General features: G+C 40.4%; 2 protein-coding genes across 4 annotated transcripts in view; one reads left to right on the top strand and one right to left on the bottom strand.

The window, feature by feature from the left end:
- The window catches only part of LOC122873537 (MORN repeat-containing protein 4-like), an 80,763-nt gene that overhangs the window by 23,222 nt on the left and 42,364 nt on the right, over positions 1-15,177 (bottom strand). For all 3 annotated transcript variants that reach the window (XM_044190339.1, XM_044190341.1, XM_044190340.1), the window contains one exon: positions 13,588-13,667. The gene's annotated coding sequence lies outside the window, so the exon portion shown is untranslated. The remainder of the gene's footprint in view (positions 1-13,587; positions 13,668-15,177) is intronic.
- The window catches only part of lcor (ligand dependent nuclear receptor corepressor), an 86,838-nt gene continuing 73,507 nt past the window's right edge, over positions 1,847-15,177 (top strand). The window contains exon 1 of the mRNA XM_044190329.1: positions 1,847-2,085. Coding sequence (XP_044046264.1) covers positions 1,989-2,085 — 97 coding nt within the window. The 5' untranslated portion in view covers positions 1,847-1,988. The remainder of the gene's footprint in view (positions 2,086-15,177) is intronic.

The raw sequence follows: 15,177 nt of genomic DNA, 5'->3' as shown, positions 1-15,177 counted from the left end.
GAACTCCATGTTGGTAGTTAAATTGATTAATCAATTTATCAATAATAGCAGTTCCTACATTAATAAAGCCTTTTAAGATGATATTGGCTATAATGATGCAATTCAAATTTTGGGATATAGGCAGCCAGTAAGATCTCACCACTGCTGTTTATTTGGCTGCTTTATTCAAAAATATTCTAATAGACATAAAACATACAACGTAGGCTATCAAACTTTATCAGAGAGAGAGCAATGAGTTATTGGATTTATTTCCAGCGTTGTCTCAGGTGTGTTTCACCTGAAAGTGCACCAACCTTTGTCACGGCGGAGACAGGCATTCACAGTGTGACATAAGAAATATTAGAAATCACAAAGCAGACAAGGCAGAAGGCATCGTAGACTCGTGCAAAGGTTGCATGACATTGTTCTTAAGAAACTAAATATAAGTTTTGATTATTGACTACATTAGGTAATATGAATCTTGAATGGGATCACTTTAATTAAATTGGGAAGAGTTTGTAAAGAGGGATCAGGCATGATCAGGAGTTTTTTCATTAAGATTTTATGATATTGTTTAAGGGATTGATGTGTGTTCTCTGTGCTGTTTTGCAAGTTTTCCCGTCAACTTGTATTGTGTGTATTTGGATCCTGTACCCATCTATGGACGGCTAAGCTATAGCTTAGGTCATACATGCTGTGGTATGCTCACTGGTCCATGCTATGTTCTTTTTCTTACCTAAAAATAACCGTTAAATAAATAAAAAGGATATTTTGACAGCTTTTTGCCCCTTTGGACATAAGCAGGACCATAGCTACCACTGAGGACACAGATCATGTGGTTTTGGCAACCTTGGGGACACATTTTTAGACTGTAATTTTGCACCAGGATTCATTGTTTCTCCACCAGAATTCCCGGCCAGATGGAGAAGATGATGAAAAAACATTTAGATCTTTAAAAAATTCACAGGTCTGCAATTTCCGAATGATTTCCTGGTTGATTTTAATTGAAAGAAATGCTCCATTTAAATATCTCTTGAAGGAAATATAAGAAACTATGACAATTTTGAATAATTACATTTCGGGGGTTGGCTGGCGGGGGAACTTAGACTCATGACATCATATTTATAAATTCCTGGCTACAGCCCTGCAGGGTTTAAAAAAAAAAAACCCTGTCAGTTATGAAAAAAATCCTGTAGGGATGCCAGCCATGGAAAACACACCCAAGAGGCAATGGATGGGTGGAAACAGCTGAATAGTTGAGCGTTTATTAATTTGATTGAGACCACTCAGTAAGGAAAGGCAACCTAACACATGAAAAGAGAACTTGTAGTAATCCTTTAATTGGCTAAATAAGAACATTAGTCTACATGAATATTAGTGAAGTGACTGGTTGCAGTCACTGCTTCCTGGGAGACGCACTGTGAGCCGTACAGGAACATTACGGGGATTTTTCGGACAGTTTCAGTCTGTTTACAGTCACATCGCAGAGCTGTAGGCTCATTTATTTCCAGAAAGTTATACTCCAGCAGAATTTGATAACAATGCCTCTTTGTATACACAGTCTTTATCATCTACAGTTTATTTACTACCGCGTTGAGAGCTGCACTGTAACATATGCAGTGTCTTTATGCGCATTGTAAATCCCCGGTGCTCGCGCCCTTTGACACACATAGCTTTGAGCCATGGTGAATTTGGAGCACAGGCGCCATGTGCTGTACCCTGTACAACATTAAAACAGACAAACATCCCATTAAACGACCAATGACAGCACATCCTCGCGCAGAGATGCTGGGAGGGATGGAGGGGAGGGGAGGGGGAGGAGGAGGAGGAGGAGGAGGAGGGGGCGCTTTTGGTGGGTGGGACAACCGAGCGCTATAGAAAGGGGGATGCTGCAGCCCCGTCCCCCTCATATCTCACTCCACCCAGCCCTTGAATAAAAACCACCGGTGACGTGCGCGCAGGGAAGCACCCAGCAGTATGTGCGCGCCCACGGGAGGGGCCGATAGAAAATGGCGAGTCTGTGCAAAAGGCAGCAATGCACGGTAGAGAGGCGCGGCTTTCGGCAGGAACTTGACTCTTGGAGGCACAAACTCATTCACTGTGTAGGTAAGCTCTCTTGGCATTGTGTGTGTGCTTGTGTGTGGCGTGGTCCGGGCGGCAGGGGAGTGCCGGTAACTGTGCTTGCGTTTGGGTTTTTGGAGTGGAAAGAGCAAAAAGCCGCGGCTGTAATGTCCACTGGAAAACCTACAGGCTCTCACGAAGCTGTCATTTTTTTTGTTCCGCACGGCTGTTGCCTGGCGCTGCCGGCCTCCCACCGGACATATCCAAAAATATTCAGCTCGAAGTTGTTGTGCTCCTGTCGGGCATGCTGCCAGGTGTTCCACCTGCAGACTTTGAGTTTGTGACCTGTTTGGCTGTTGAGTTTGTTTTATTCAGAGTGTCGGTGCTTTGGAGTCGTGGGGGGGTATATATTTTTTTTTTATACATTATTACATAGCTGTTTATTTATTGTAAGCAGGGCATGTCACGTGTGCCGATGGAGCTGCGCCTCAGCCAATCGGCTTCCCCGCTATAGGCCGGCCCGTGCCCGCGTGCGCGCCACCGGGTTGAGTTTTTGGTGGGGAGGGCGGTGCGCGCTCTCAAGCTCTAAACATGACGCCCCCCCCCTCCTCCCCTCTCCACTTCCCTGGAAATCGGCTTTTGGGAGCGCGCATTGCTGCATTGGGGGAAATGTCAGTGGAAATAATTTGGTATTTTAGGGGGGAGGTAAAGGCAGGGGTCGGCCGGGAGAAGCGCCCCGGTGCTCGCCTGTAAACCGGGCTTGGTACTTGTTGAAACGGCGCTCCTGGATGTGGTGGGGAAACTCTGAAACCGGCGCAGTTTGCATGAAGACATATTTCTGATTTAAAAAAAAAAAAAAAATGTTTATGACAGTAGGCTACAGCACCTTTCTGGCTCTGCAGGGACAATTAACAGCAGCGGTCTTTGTCTTGTTGAAGAACTGATAAAAAAAAAAAAAATGTTCTTAACCCCTGTCTGCTTTTCCCCTTCGTTCATGTCGGCTTTTATTTTGGATTTTCTCATCCATACCCCCCCCCCCACCCCCCCAATCCTCCATTTCTGGTGTATTTCATTAGGTCGTTTAATCCGGCTATCCTGATGTTATGGCAAGATTATCATCCACTCTTCGCCTCTGATCTCCTAACCTCTCCGGGTTTCCTCGGCTTTCTGCCCGGCTCCTAATCTGGTTTTTATCGGCGTTCTAAAGCAGCACCGCAGCAGAGTCGGGGTGTTGCGGCTCCACTTGTTTTTGGATGCACTTCTGTGTCCAGATGTTGAGCGTTGACCTGTCACCTATTTATCCATCCGACCGCTTTATAATAACTCACATGGCCTGATTCCAGCAGGCTAGAGGGGCTTTTTTTTTGTAAGAAACCCTCCTAATAGAGGGGAAGAAGAGTTAAATGAAAAGGTTAGGTAATCTCTGACCTTCAGTTGGTGTGATCAGCATAAAGCCACAAGGAATGACAACCAGCAGTGTCAACAAAAGGCAACAAAGCCTTTCCCTCCATCCGTTTGTTGTGGGATTTTTATTTTGAGATTATTACACAAAAATATGTTTTTACTCAACAAAAGTGAGCTTTAACCTATTTTCTGGCTTCACATGGTGTTGATGATAGCAGCGCCTGCTTTGTGTCCTGCTTTTGCCCACATCTGTAGTCTAATAAGTGCTGTTTTAGTGATTTAGTGGGTCACTGGGTTGGAGTTTAAAGCAGCACAGGGTGATGTATTGGTCCCTCCCTAAAAGTGCAACACATTTTGGAGGGTTGTAATTACCGTATAATGAAAAAGTGCTGTATGTAAACCTATAATAAAAACCGAGTGAGACTAGAAGCCCCTGTAGGCACACTGCGATGATTCTAAAGTCGACGAGATACCGTAAGCATAATAAATACACTGTAAACTCACTATTGTGCACCTTGAATCCATGTGGTAATATCACAGTGATACCACAGGGGATACTAATACCACAAAGCAGAGTAATGAACTCATAGTTGGATATTACAGCTTGCTTTAGCTCTATATGGGGGCTCTGTGTGTATGGCTATTGGCTGTGTGTTAATTCGGCATATTTCTTCATTTCTGGTTGCTAATGTTCATTGGTTTGCTGTGCGTGACGAGTTTCAGGGCAGAGCGCGGCAGCAGTTATCAGCACTCTGACTGAAGTCGGACTTGTTTATTTGTTTGAAGGCTAATTGGTTCTGAAACTGTGTTTCTGAGTCCTAAAAGAGGCGCTTTGAAATGTTGAACATCCAGTTTGTAAAAGTGTTGCAGTTAGTTTTTCCACTCATTTCATTAATTTTCAGTCATCTTGTACGAGTTTTTGGCATTTTTGTCAAATGGCAGATATCATTAGGGCTGCAAGTAACAATTATTCTCTCAATACATCCATAAATCATTTTGGACAATAAAAGGTCATAAAGTAGTGAAAAATGTTCTGGTTTGGTCTGACCAAGAGCCCAAAACCCAAATATATTGAATTATTATTATAATTATATTAATCATATAAGACAAAGAAAAGAAGCACATCTTTATAATTGAAAAGCCGTAACTAGGAAATGTTTGGCATTTTGGCTTAAAAAGTCACCAAAAAATAGACCAATCAATGAATTGATAGTTTCAGCTCCAGATATCATGAAACAGCATTTTGTCAGTTTTGTCAGTTCACCAAACTTTTTTTTTTAGTGTTTATCTGAGAAGCGTCCCATGTAAGACAACAATGTAAGAAAAAAAGGAATTTAATTCTTACACAAACATGTGATGGCATGAGCGGTACCTTTAGTGAACAGCCTTGTTATTAAGGACGTAATGATCATTGTGTTAGAGGCATTTGGTCTAAGAAGGTCAGGGAACAAAGGTGGACATCTTACACTTTATTACAATTCATAATGATGTGAAAGGATGCAATTTGTCGACACAGCCAGCCTCATCTTCGTGCCCTGTGCTGTACTGATGATAAAGTAGAGGCCAATATGCCATAGAAAGGTTAATATTATTAGTTGGTAGCAATTACAGCCCAACTTCTGATTCCTCTGGCACATTTTCTGGGTAAGAGAGTGCCGCTAATTTGGCTGCTGAAAGGTTGTGGCAGTGCTGGAGAGTGAGAGGGAGAGAGGTGTGAGTCTGAGTGGCGGATTGCCACACACTTCTCCCAGGCAGAGCTTCTCCTAACTCCGTAATAATGCCACTGGTTGAGCTAAACGTGAGTGTAGCTACAATGTGGCTTATTGGTGACTTATTACAACCACTGCCAAACAGTTTTTGGGATCCCTATTTGACCGGCAGTCTGAGACTTGTATCAAACAGGTTTGGGCAAAATGATGATGTACCATCAGACAATAGAAATGTGTCAGCTGTCAGAGATTTTGACATTTCTGCTGATATAGCTTTCCCTTTAATATCTGTGGCTGTATTAAGGCACTGTGGACACGGTTGGAAATCAGTGACCCAGACTGCATCAATGTGATGAAGTCCCTTAATTTGTCAGGTATTTCATTTACTGGATTAGTAAAACATAGACATCTGTTTATTTAAATGGTTTATCAACAGAATTTCCAAAAACATTACTATAGCACCATCTATATTATGATATAAAATGACATACAGGCCTACCACGATAGAAGACTTAATAATTCTAATATCATAACAATTTGTTTGCAGCAAGTCAGACTGGGGGCATCGCTGCTTGTCATCCATCTTTCTCTGTTTCCTGTCGCTACCCCACAAGGCAAAAAAAAAGACAGACTGCTAACATGTGCTGCTAAATTGTTTTTGCTACATGTACCACATGTTCATTTGCACTACCGGACTATTTATTTATACATATACTGCATCATTTGCACTTCAGTACTGTGTACTGAATACTGCAACAACTCATCTACTGCACTATTTCTGGCCATAATTTGCACTACTTAATATTCACTGCACTACTGTTCTGCCCAGTCCAATTCATTACTGTACATATCCATCAGTATACTTCTGTTTATAGTAATGCCATCTGTATATAATATCCATAATACCACTTGTAAAATATTTTCATAATACTGCTCTATCCTGCATTTCTGCACACACTTTATATCCTGCACTTGCTTATTGCACTTCTGGTTAGACCTAAACTGCATTTCGTTGCCTTGTACTTGTACATGTGTAATGACAATAAAGTTTAATCTAATCTAATCTAATGTCATGCTCTTTTGTGCTTTTATGGACAATGTCCTAGTATATAAAGATATGCTAACTAGCTAGTTTGAACTTGGAAGCTCAGCAAGGCCCAATAGCTAACTGATTCAGACAGCCGCGGCAACTTTGGTATGGCTGTTTTTCAATAAGTAAGAGTACTATTTCCATTCAACCTTTATTTAACCAGGAAGTCTCTTGAGATACATTAGAGCAGTGGTTCTCAAACTGGGGGGCGGCCCCTTCTGGGGGGGCATAGAGCCACCGCAGGGGGGTGCGTGGATGGCCAGGGGAAAAATATGGAGTAGAAGTAGAAGTTGAATGAATATGATTTATGTGAGGAAATTAAAAAAAGTTTGCTGATGCTACTGTGCTGACCTAAATCATTTCTTTGAATTGAACTGGGCTACTTTTTTATTTGTTGCTTCAGTCATAAAATTGTGAAAAATGTCCATCTGAGTTTCCCAGAGCTTAGCTGATGTCATCAGATGTCTCTTTCTGTTTGACCAAAAGTCTCAAACCCAAAGACACGGAAGAATATAGAAACCAGCAAACATTCACCTTTGGAATAGCGAAGTTTGGCATTTTGTTCTAGAAAAATTGATGATCAAAATAGTTGCCGATCAATATTCTGTCGATCAACTAAGTGATCCATCGATTAATTGTTTTAGCTCTATAGTTCACACGTCTTTGCCACCTGCAAGTGCTCATAAGTGTTATGTGATTAGTTGTGTTGGTCCCTCGAGCTGCGTGTTTTCTTTTCCTTTCGTTTGCTGCTGATTAATGAATGAGTTGGAGACGAATCCTGCTGATTTTGTAAGAGGATTTAACAGCATGGGCAGAGTCTATAAGGACAGCAATTGTCTCTTCCTATGCCTCACATTTAAATTGTGATGTTCAAATCATCCATGTTGGTTTAGAGTGTCATTAAGTGAACAGATCATTTTCCTTCTATTCTTCGCTCTAGCTATCTATTTAGTCCCTCGATTACCCACTGTACTCAAAGTCAAATCCTTGCCTTATCAAGTCAACAAAATCCCTCCGCCACACCTCCCTCTCTGAGCGGACAGCTGTTATTCCAATAATGGACAGATGGACGCCCTGAGAGATCTGCCTGCTACTTTCTCATCTTGCTAATTCTTTTCATGGGCTTTTTGAAAAGGAAAACAAAACATGGCATATTTATCGGGAGCTGGTGGGGAGAGTGGCAGCGATCCACCCATTTGACTAGACCGGGTGCCAACACTGTAAATCTCTGCGTCTCCTCTTCATTACACATGCATGCACACACACACACACACACCCTCTGCGCGACAGTAGTGTGTGTGAAAGTGTGTGTGGAGCTATCTCAGGGGCCGATCCATGCCAACCAGGAGCCCCGTGGGAGGAGGGCCGCTCTCTTTGGGGTGGGGGGGTTTGACTGCAATCTGTGAAAAAGCAAAATACACCGCTGGCACTGAGTGAATGTCGACAGAAGGTGTGTGTGTGTGTGTGTGTGTGTGTGTGTGTGCGAGAACCTTTTACTTATCCAGAAAACGTCCACTGAGCGCTGTTCTCTTTTCCAGCGACATCCTGCCTCACGTTCAAACACACTAACACATATTTATCTAAACTGCCAGAAAGATTCAAACCGCCGTCGTTCTGGTTACACACCTGCTTTTTTTTTTTTATCCTCCAAGCCTGAATTTGTTTCTGATGAGTAAACTATTTCATCTTGTTTTTGCCGGTTGTTGAGAAACTAGTCAAATATTTCAGAAAATAATCTCTTTTATTCAGGATGTTAAAGAAGCATTGAGAGAATGTCGGCTTTAAAAGAACAAACTGTTTTTGAGTCTCAGGAGAGGAGCAAGGCAGCTGACTTCCTAAAAAGGCCTTTTTTGGGGTTGTTGTCATTGTTTTTTTGTTTTCATGTAAAGCTACTTCTTTGTTGTATTTTATTTTTATTTTGCCAGTGTTTGCAGTTTCCCTCCCCTGGGAATGGGAAGCTTTTAATTATTATTTTTGAGTGTTGAGCATCTTCAAGAGAAATGTATGAGAGTCTTGAAAACCACAAGACGCCGAAAAGTTTGCTGTTAAAGTCAGAAAGCAGTGTTGGGTCCAACTATCAGATTAACTGTAACTGTAAACCTGAATTTAACTGAATCCTCTTCTGCTTCTTTGTCTTTAGTTGGTTTAATTTAGAGGTGAAACAGTTAATTAATCAATTAGTCGATCAAGAGAAAATTAGTCTGCAACAATTTAAATAACCAGATAAAGTGTTGTTTTAAGCAAAATTACCAAAAATTCACTGGTTCCAGCTCCTTAAATGTTCAATTTTATTTTTCTTAGTCTTCCATAATAATAAATAGAATATTTTAGGATGGACAAAATAAGCAGTTTGAAAAGTCACTTTGGGCTCTTGGAAGTTGTGATGAACATGGTTTTTTTCACTATATTCTTACATTTTATAGATCAATAAATTAATTGATTGATCGAGAAAAAAGTCAGCAGATTTAAAAGCCCCGTTTCCATTCTTCATGGCCGTCTTCTTCATGTCTTGTAGTCCAAGGATCTCCAAAATAGTTTAAAATGCCTTTTTTCTGTTTGGCCATTATTAAAAAGTAAAAACAAAAAAGCAGTTTGGTCCTGTGGCCTTAATCATGGTTATGAAACTCTCTGCACGTGTGTTTGTGTCTGAGTAATCATATTTTATAGGTTGATATTTGACTTCCACCAGTGACGTGGTATCAAGTACCTGCTGATAACCGCCAATAGGAATTCAGCAGATCTAGGACATGCTGGCAGGTCTTCTTTTATGCTTGTGTTGTTGTTAAAGTTACTTACGTTCCCAAAAACACATCTTCATGTGTTGCAGGTACCAGATTTCTTTTTTTGTGTGTTTGTTCTAAAAGGTTTGTTTATTTTTTACCTTAGTAATGTCTTTTCTGTAACTGTGTGAGATTGGATGTTATATTTTGAAGATCTTCGTAGGTCGCATTTTCTTTGATTCTCTGCTTATTCTTTATCCTCTCTTTACATCAATGTACAACATTTTAAAAAAAAAAAAAAGGACAAAGACAGAAATACGCAGAATATTGGCAGATGTATAAAATTCTGAAAGTGCTATATCAGTCTATCCTTAATCTATAAACACAGGGTTTAAATTGAGCAGATGAATGTCGATAGTTTTTTAAATCAGAAGTCAAAATCTTAAATCTACCTGAAGTTTTTGACAAAGAAGAAACACTTTAACTTCCTGTCTTTCTCTCTTTTCCTCCCTTTGCTATTACCAGCAACCAAAGTCCTCCATTTCCTTAAACTAAACTTCACAACGTCCCTGACTCAACCCAAAATTTATGTAAGCATTCCATTGTGTGTGTGTGTGTGTGTGTGTGTGTGTGTGTGTGTGTGAGTTCCTTTTGTTATGTGAGCTACCTGACCTCCTTGGTACAGTTCTTTGGACACTGACGCCATGTGGGCTCATGCACAGAGTTTGTGTTTGGAGTACACACACACACACACACACACACACACACACACACACAACCCGGACTGGTGTGAGAGGTGTCGAGGCTTTAGAGCAGCAGGAATGTTTACTTGGACCCGCCTTCAGTGAATTCCTCCTGGTTCTTCAATAACGGTTGCTTTTGTGAGGAAGGTCATATTTGAGCAATTTGCTTTTCATAGTATTTGATCAATGGCATGGAGGAGCCTGAGAGTGTGTGTGTGTGTGTGTGTGTGTGCTCTTGTACTTCTGTCTTTGTTAGGACCAGTTTTTAGACCTTGAAATTGAGGACATTTTGTTCAGTCTTCACTTCTTCAAAGAGGGTTAAGAATTGGGGTTAGTCATGTAGGTGCGATGTGCTCAGGGAATGCCTTATTATTTTAATGAGGGGAGTCTGAAATCTCTGCGTCTCCCTGAGAATTTGGTATTAATGGAATTAAAGTAAAAGTGTGTGTCATTCAGACTGTCATTAACAATTAATTAATACTAAATAGCACTTTGGTATTCCTGAACAAGAGGAACCAGCTAATGAGATAATAATGGAGCTGAACAGTGGGTTAAGCAGCGCTAAGCTGTCACGGTTCACAGTTAAAGAGACAGTCCGCGGGCAACTGCAGTCGTCTGCTCTGAATCATTAAAGAAATAATCTGCAACTTTGTCAAATGAATAAATGTCTTCTTGTTTGCAGACTGATTATAAAATTAGCTCTATACCAAACTCCTCTACTGCAGCAGGAAGTGATGCGTTGAGGTTTACAGAGTAGAGCTGCAACGATTAGTCGATTAATTGATTAGGCAACTATTTTGATAATCGATTCATCGTTGGAGTAATTTTTCAAACAGAAATGCCAATCATTAACTAGCCCCAGCTTATCATTTGTGAAGACTTTCTGCTTTTCTCTGTTTTATGTCATTGTATACTGAATATCTTTGGGTTTTGGAGTGTTGGTCAGACAAAACAAGACATGTGAAGATGTCACCTTGGGTTTCTGGAGTATGGTGACAGCCATTTTCTGACATTTTATAGAACAAATTATTAATGGAGAAAAGAATCGACAGATTAATGGATAACAACAACAACTAACAATTGTTAGTTGCAGCTCTATTACAGACGCAACAATATAGTTTGTTTGTAATAAATAAAAGAAGATAGAGAAAAGAAGAAAAGAAGCTGTACAGCATGTTGTTAGTTTGTAATTACCGCTCATCACCAGTGGTGTCACCAAAATCAAGAAGACCCAAAATCTCCGGGGTCGCATTAACTTAAGTTCGTCCCTCAGTGTCTTTGAAATGGACAGCACATATCCATCAGGTGTATTAATCAATAATCTTCCTAAACTGACCTCAGATATACATAATAGCCATTTCTGCCAAATATAAAGATTTATAAAATCATTTATTTTGTTCTTGTGACACAGTTAATGTCAAATATGAAATATACAACTACATTATGTGTGCCTTTACAGATGTGCAGTCACTGCGAAATACTGTAATCAGCTGCTGCCTGTTACATGTCACTCACTATGTACAACTCTGTGCTTTCTGTCAGTTCCAGTGTGACAAAGCCAGGGGTTTTAACTGAGCATGGCAAGTGAACTAAGTCTGATACTGAAAAAAATGGAGGGCTGGGAACGTTTAGTGAGGAAAAAAAATATTGCCAGACAACCTGCACATTTTTTTGATCTTTTGTTTAAAGTTCATTGAGATATGAGATGACAGAGAATCTTTATAGACATACTAATACAACTTCTACTACTGAGAACGATATGACAATAATAGCAGTAACCCTCATCTAAAAGCAGAATTAAAGAGAGAGAATCACTTTTGCTAAACAGCAGCCACTGTGGCTACCAGTGACCATAGTGCTAATTCCTAAACCACTGTTTAGTATTTAGCTCAAATGCTAAACTACTGTAACAGTAGCACAAGTGTAGAAGAGGCATAAAGTCAGCAAAGTGACTCAGTAATGTGCGTTTTACAACAATATTTACCTAATATTGGCTGACATTAGCCACCAAAAGCTACTAGTCATATCAGACCAAGTCAGGCTGTAGCAGCAAGACCCCAGAGTGAATTGAACTGAATTAAAGTGAGCAATGGTGTGTTTTTATTGCTTATGAATTCAACTTCATTTGCAAGAGGAAAATTGTATTACTTCTTCTTTAAAAAGTTACATAATCTCGCTTTAAGTATTTATAAGACATGAAAACAACAGGAAAATATATAAACATATTAAAGAAGACACAAAACAACTGATTCAATGTATAGTAAGAATAATTAAATAAAAGATACTATAAATCTAATAAATACAAATTAACAAGATAAAAATGTAAATAAAAATACTGAAAGCATAAGGGCTTTTAGAGTCTGTGTGCGTACTGTTTGTCATTTGTTATGGTTGTTGTGGAGTGCTTTGAGGTGACGGTGTGTGTGTGTGTGTGTGTGTGTGTGTGTGTGTGTGTGTGTGTGTGTGTGTGTGTTGATAGGGTTTAATCTGGGCATGGTTATTTAAAGACTCTGTACCCACTGGGCGTGACAGCGTGCCAGGCCACTGCTGCTGCTGCCCACAGGTGCACCCTGGGAAATACAGTTCCTTAAAAAGCGAGACAGGTGGACGAGTTGGAACAATAGAGCGACGGTGAGGGAGAGGGTAAGAGGAGGGAGTGTTTAGCAAGGTATGTTGCTTTTATACAACAAACCCGAGGACACGTGACAGACGAGGTTTGCACAACAAATGACACACAAACAATGGGCAGTTATTTGCAATTCAAAGACTGAATGGGACTTCATTATGATTTGGCCTTGGATGTGAGGCAGGTAAACTCTATTGCTGCTTCAGGAAAACTGTGGTTTATAAATACAAAGACCAATTAAAGCACCATCTTTATTTTCAGTATGTGTTTTTGAATACATTAATTTGTAGATGAATTAAAGAAAAAAAGCTTTCTAGAAGTTAATTAACCTCTCTTAACTCAAAATACAGCTTTCTACTGGAAAACACTCCTAGCATAGTGGGGCTGAGTATTGTTTGAATTTTTTAATACCGTTGTTGATATGATAAATAAGCTTAGGTACAATACCAAATTTAGATGTTGTCCAAACACAAGCAGTAATATGAGAACTTTGCCAAAATGCAATAATAAAACTGGCAAATGTTCGATTTTAAAGGAGGAACTGTCTGATCAAAGAATAAGTAAACAAGATTAAGGATCTGACCACACACGGTGCCAGCTTTCATTACTTGGCAATTTTCAATACTCTGTGCTAAGGAAACATATCAGTACAAAAAAATTTAGTAATAGACAATTGTGGGATAGATGTGCAAGATTTATTTTTTTTTTTTTTTCAAAAATATATTTATAGCAAAAATAGCAAAAAAGGTTCAAATATTGTCCGGTCTGCCCAATATTGAGAAATCCTCTAAAAACTTCCTGAATCTGCACCAAAAATCTGTCCCTTGCGCCATGGTTCATGGAAGGGATGCACCATTTCAGCTGCTGACTCTAATACTCAAACTCAGGCTTCTCTCAGGCAGCGTAATTACATGCTTCTACATCTCTTCATCAAACCACTTCACCTGTGCATGGCTCTGCCCTTTTTCTGACCTGGTAAACAACTTAGCTCCTCTGTAGTGTAACAATACCTCTAACAATACCTTAACAATAAAATGCATTTATTGTATAGCACATGCAGGAAGTGACAAAGTATCAGGAGTAACTTTACACATGTTGGTTTACCGTAAGTGGAGATGAGATTTCTACTTAAAGATGTCCAGGCGTGTTTGGGGTTCGGGGGAGAAAATCCAGACAAAAACGAGTAACAGTGACACAGAAATATGCAGCAGGGGACCTTGTGGACACAGATATCGTTCAATAACATAGCGCTCACCTGTTCGAGCTCAAACTCCTCCTGCGAAGGTGTGCGTGAGCGCGGCACTGAAACACTTCCTGTTCAATCGCTTCAACACTCTGTGGAGAAAGAGAATCCACAAAATGTCTCAAAGTGTTCCGTTAAAAATCAAAACAAGTGTGACAGGACTGGAAGAGGAAGGCAGGATCTGAATCTATATGCTCACTTTTTCTGCTTCAGTTAGCTTTTATCACTGCAAACCTTTTGTTCTGGTGTGTTTTGATCTTCCTCTGCTAGACAACCTGTCAAGACAAACACGGGGAGTAAAAGCTAGAAAGAAAAGAGACTGATGGGAAAGCTTTCCCATTCAGTGCCAGTATGTGTGTGTCCATCCACCTCTTTTTATGCACATTTTCAATTCAAAATGCCGATTCCGTTAAAGTATGCGCTACGTTTGGATGGAAACGCGGCTACTGTCTCACGTTCAGCTTCATTTCATTGTCTCTTTTTCTGTCTGCGTCGTTCACCATCTTTACTCTTTTCTCTTTATATTTGCAAATAAACTTAACCTAGACGTTGTGATGCGAGCCACGGTGGAAACCCTCGTCTCCACAGTGTCAGAATGAGCTCGCTTTCAGAGCTGTCGCCGTCGCCGGCGCATTCAACAACAGAGCTGTCGCCGTCGCATTCAACAACACAACAGCAAGAGAGGGGGTCTTGGCGATGTCAGCGTCGTTAAAAACACACAGCAGCCATTGTATGAAGAGCAGAACACAGGATCTTCTTCGGTGATGGTTTCTGAAGCTGTGTTGGGGTCTGACTCACTGCGCCCGAGGAAGACTGACCTCCTTGTCATTCTTCCACACAAAACAACAGTCAGGGCAGAAGCTCCTCATACAGGCCACCTTCTGTTTGGTCCAATACCTTCGGTGTTGTGTGTATTGTGAGGTGCAATGAGCCTGAGCAGCTAGTGCTTTAGATTTTTCTTTATGATATTAAATGAGAGCAGAAATCAACTATTTAGAATTAAAAAGGGTCACATCAAGGGAGCATTTGAGTTTAAAGGTGACAGTTTGGTGACCGGGGTCAGACATTAATGGCAGCTTAGGGGCAAAAAGCCTTTTTAAAATTCATAAAACAACAAAGTAATTAAAAATAAATGGACACTAAATGCCCCTGACACTTTTAAAAAAAGCCTGTTTTTGTTTTTCACCTTGCTTATATTTTGTTAGTGGTGTTGACACGCTTGAATGCAGCTGTTGTCCTCTATGGGCCACTGTAGGTGATTCATGGCAGCCAACGAGCGGTCGATTCTTTCTTGTGTGATTTGGGTAAAAATAATATAACGTGTTCACAGCCTGAAGGAGGAGAAAATGGCACCATGCAGCCAGCTGTGGATGAACAAACCAACCATATACAAAATAATGTAGATAATAAAACAACCAACATCATAAAAGACTCAGAAATGGAGGGGCATGAGATGTTTTACGTATGTACAAGAGGAGGAAGTGGTGGCCCTTGCTGTAGTTTCCAGCTGTAGGACAGAAGTTAAATCTTTGTGGCCTAGATGGAGGATCTTAAGTCCATTATTTAAAGGCTGGTGTTATTCTATATTTTAATTTATTGTCA

This window comes from Siniperca chuatsi, linkage group LG3 (assembly GCF_020085105.1).
Source record: "Siniperca chuatsi isolate FFG_IHB_CAS linkage group LG3, ASM2008510v1, whole genome shotgun sequence".
NCBI lineage: Eukaryota > Metazoa > Chordata > Actinopteri > Centrarchiformes > Sinipercidae > Siniperca > Siniperca chuatsi.
Note: the sequence above shows the minus strand (reverse complement) of the source record. Positions and strands in the feature narration are given on the sequence as shown.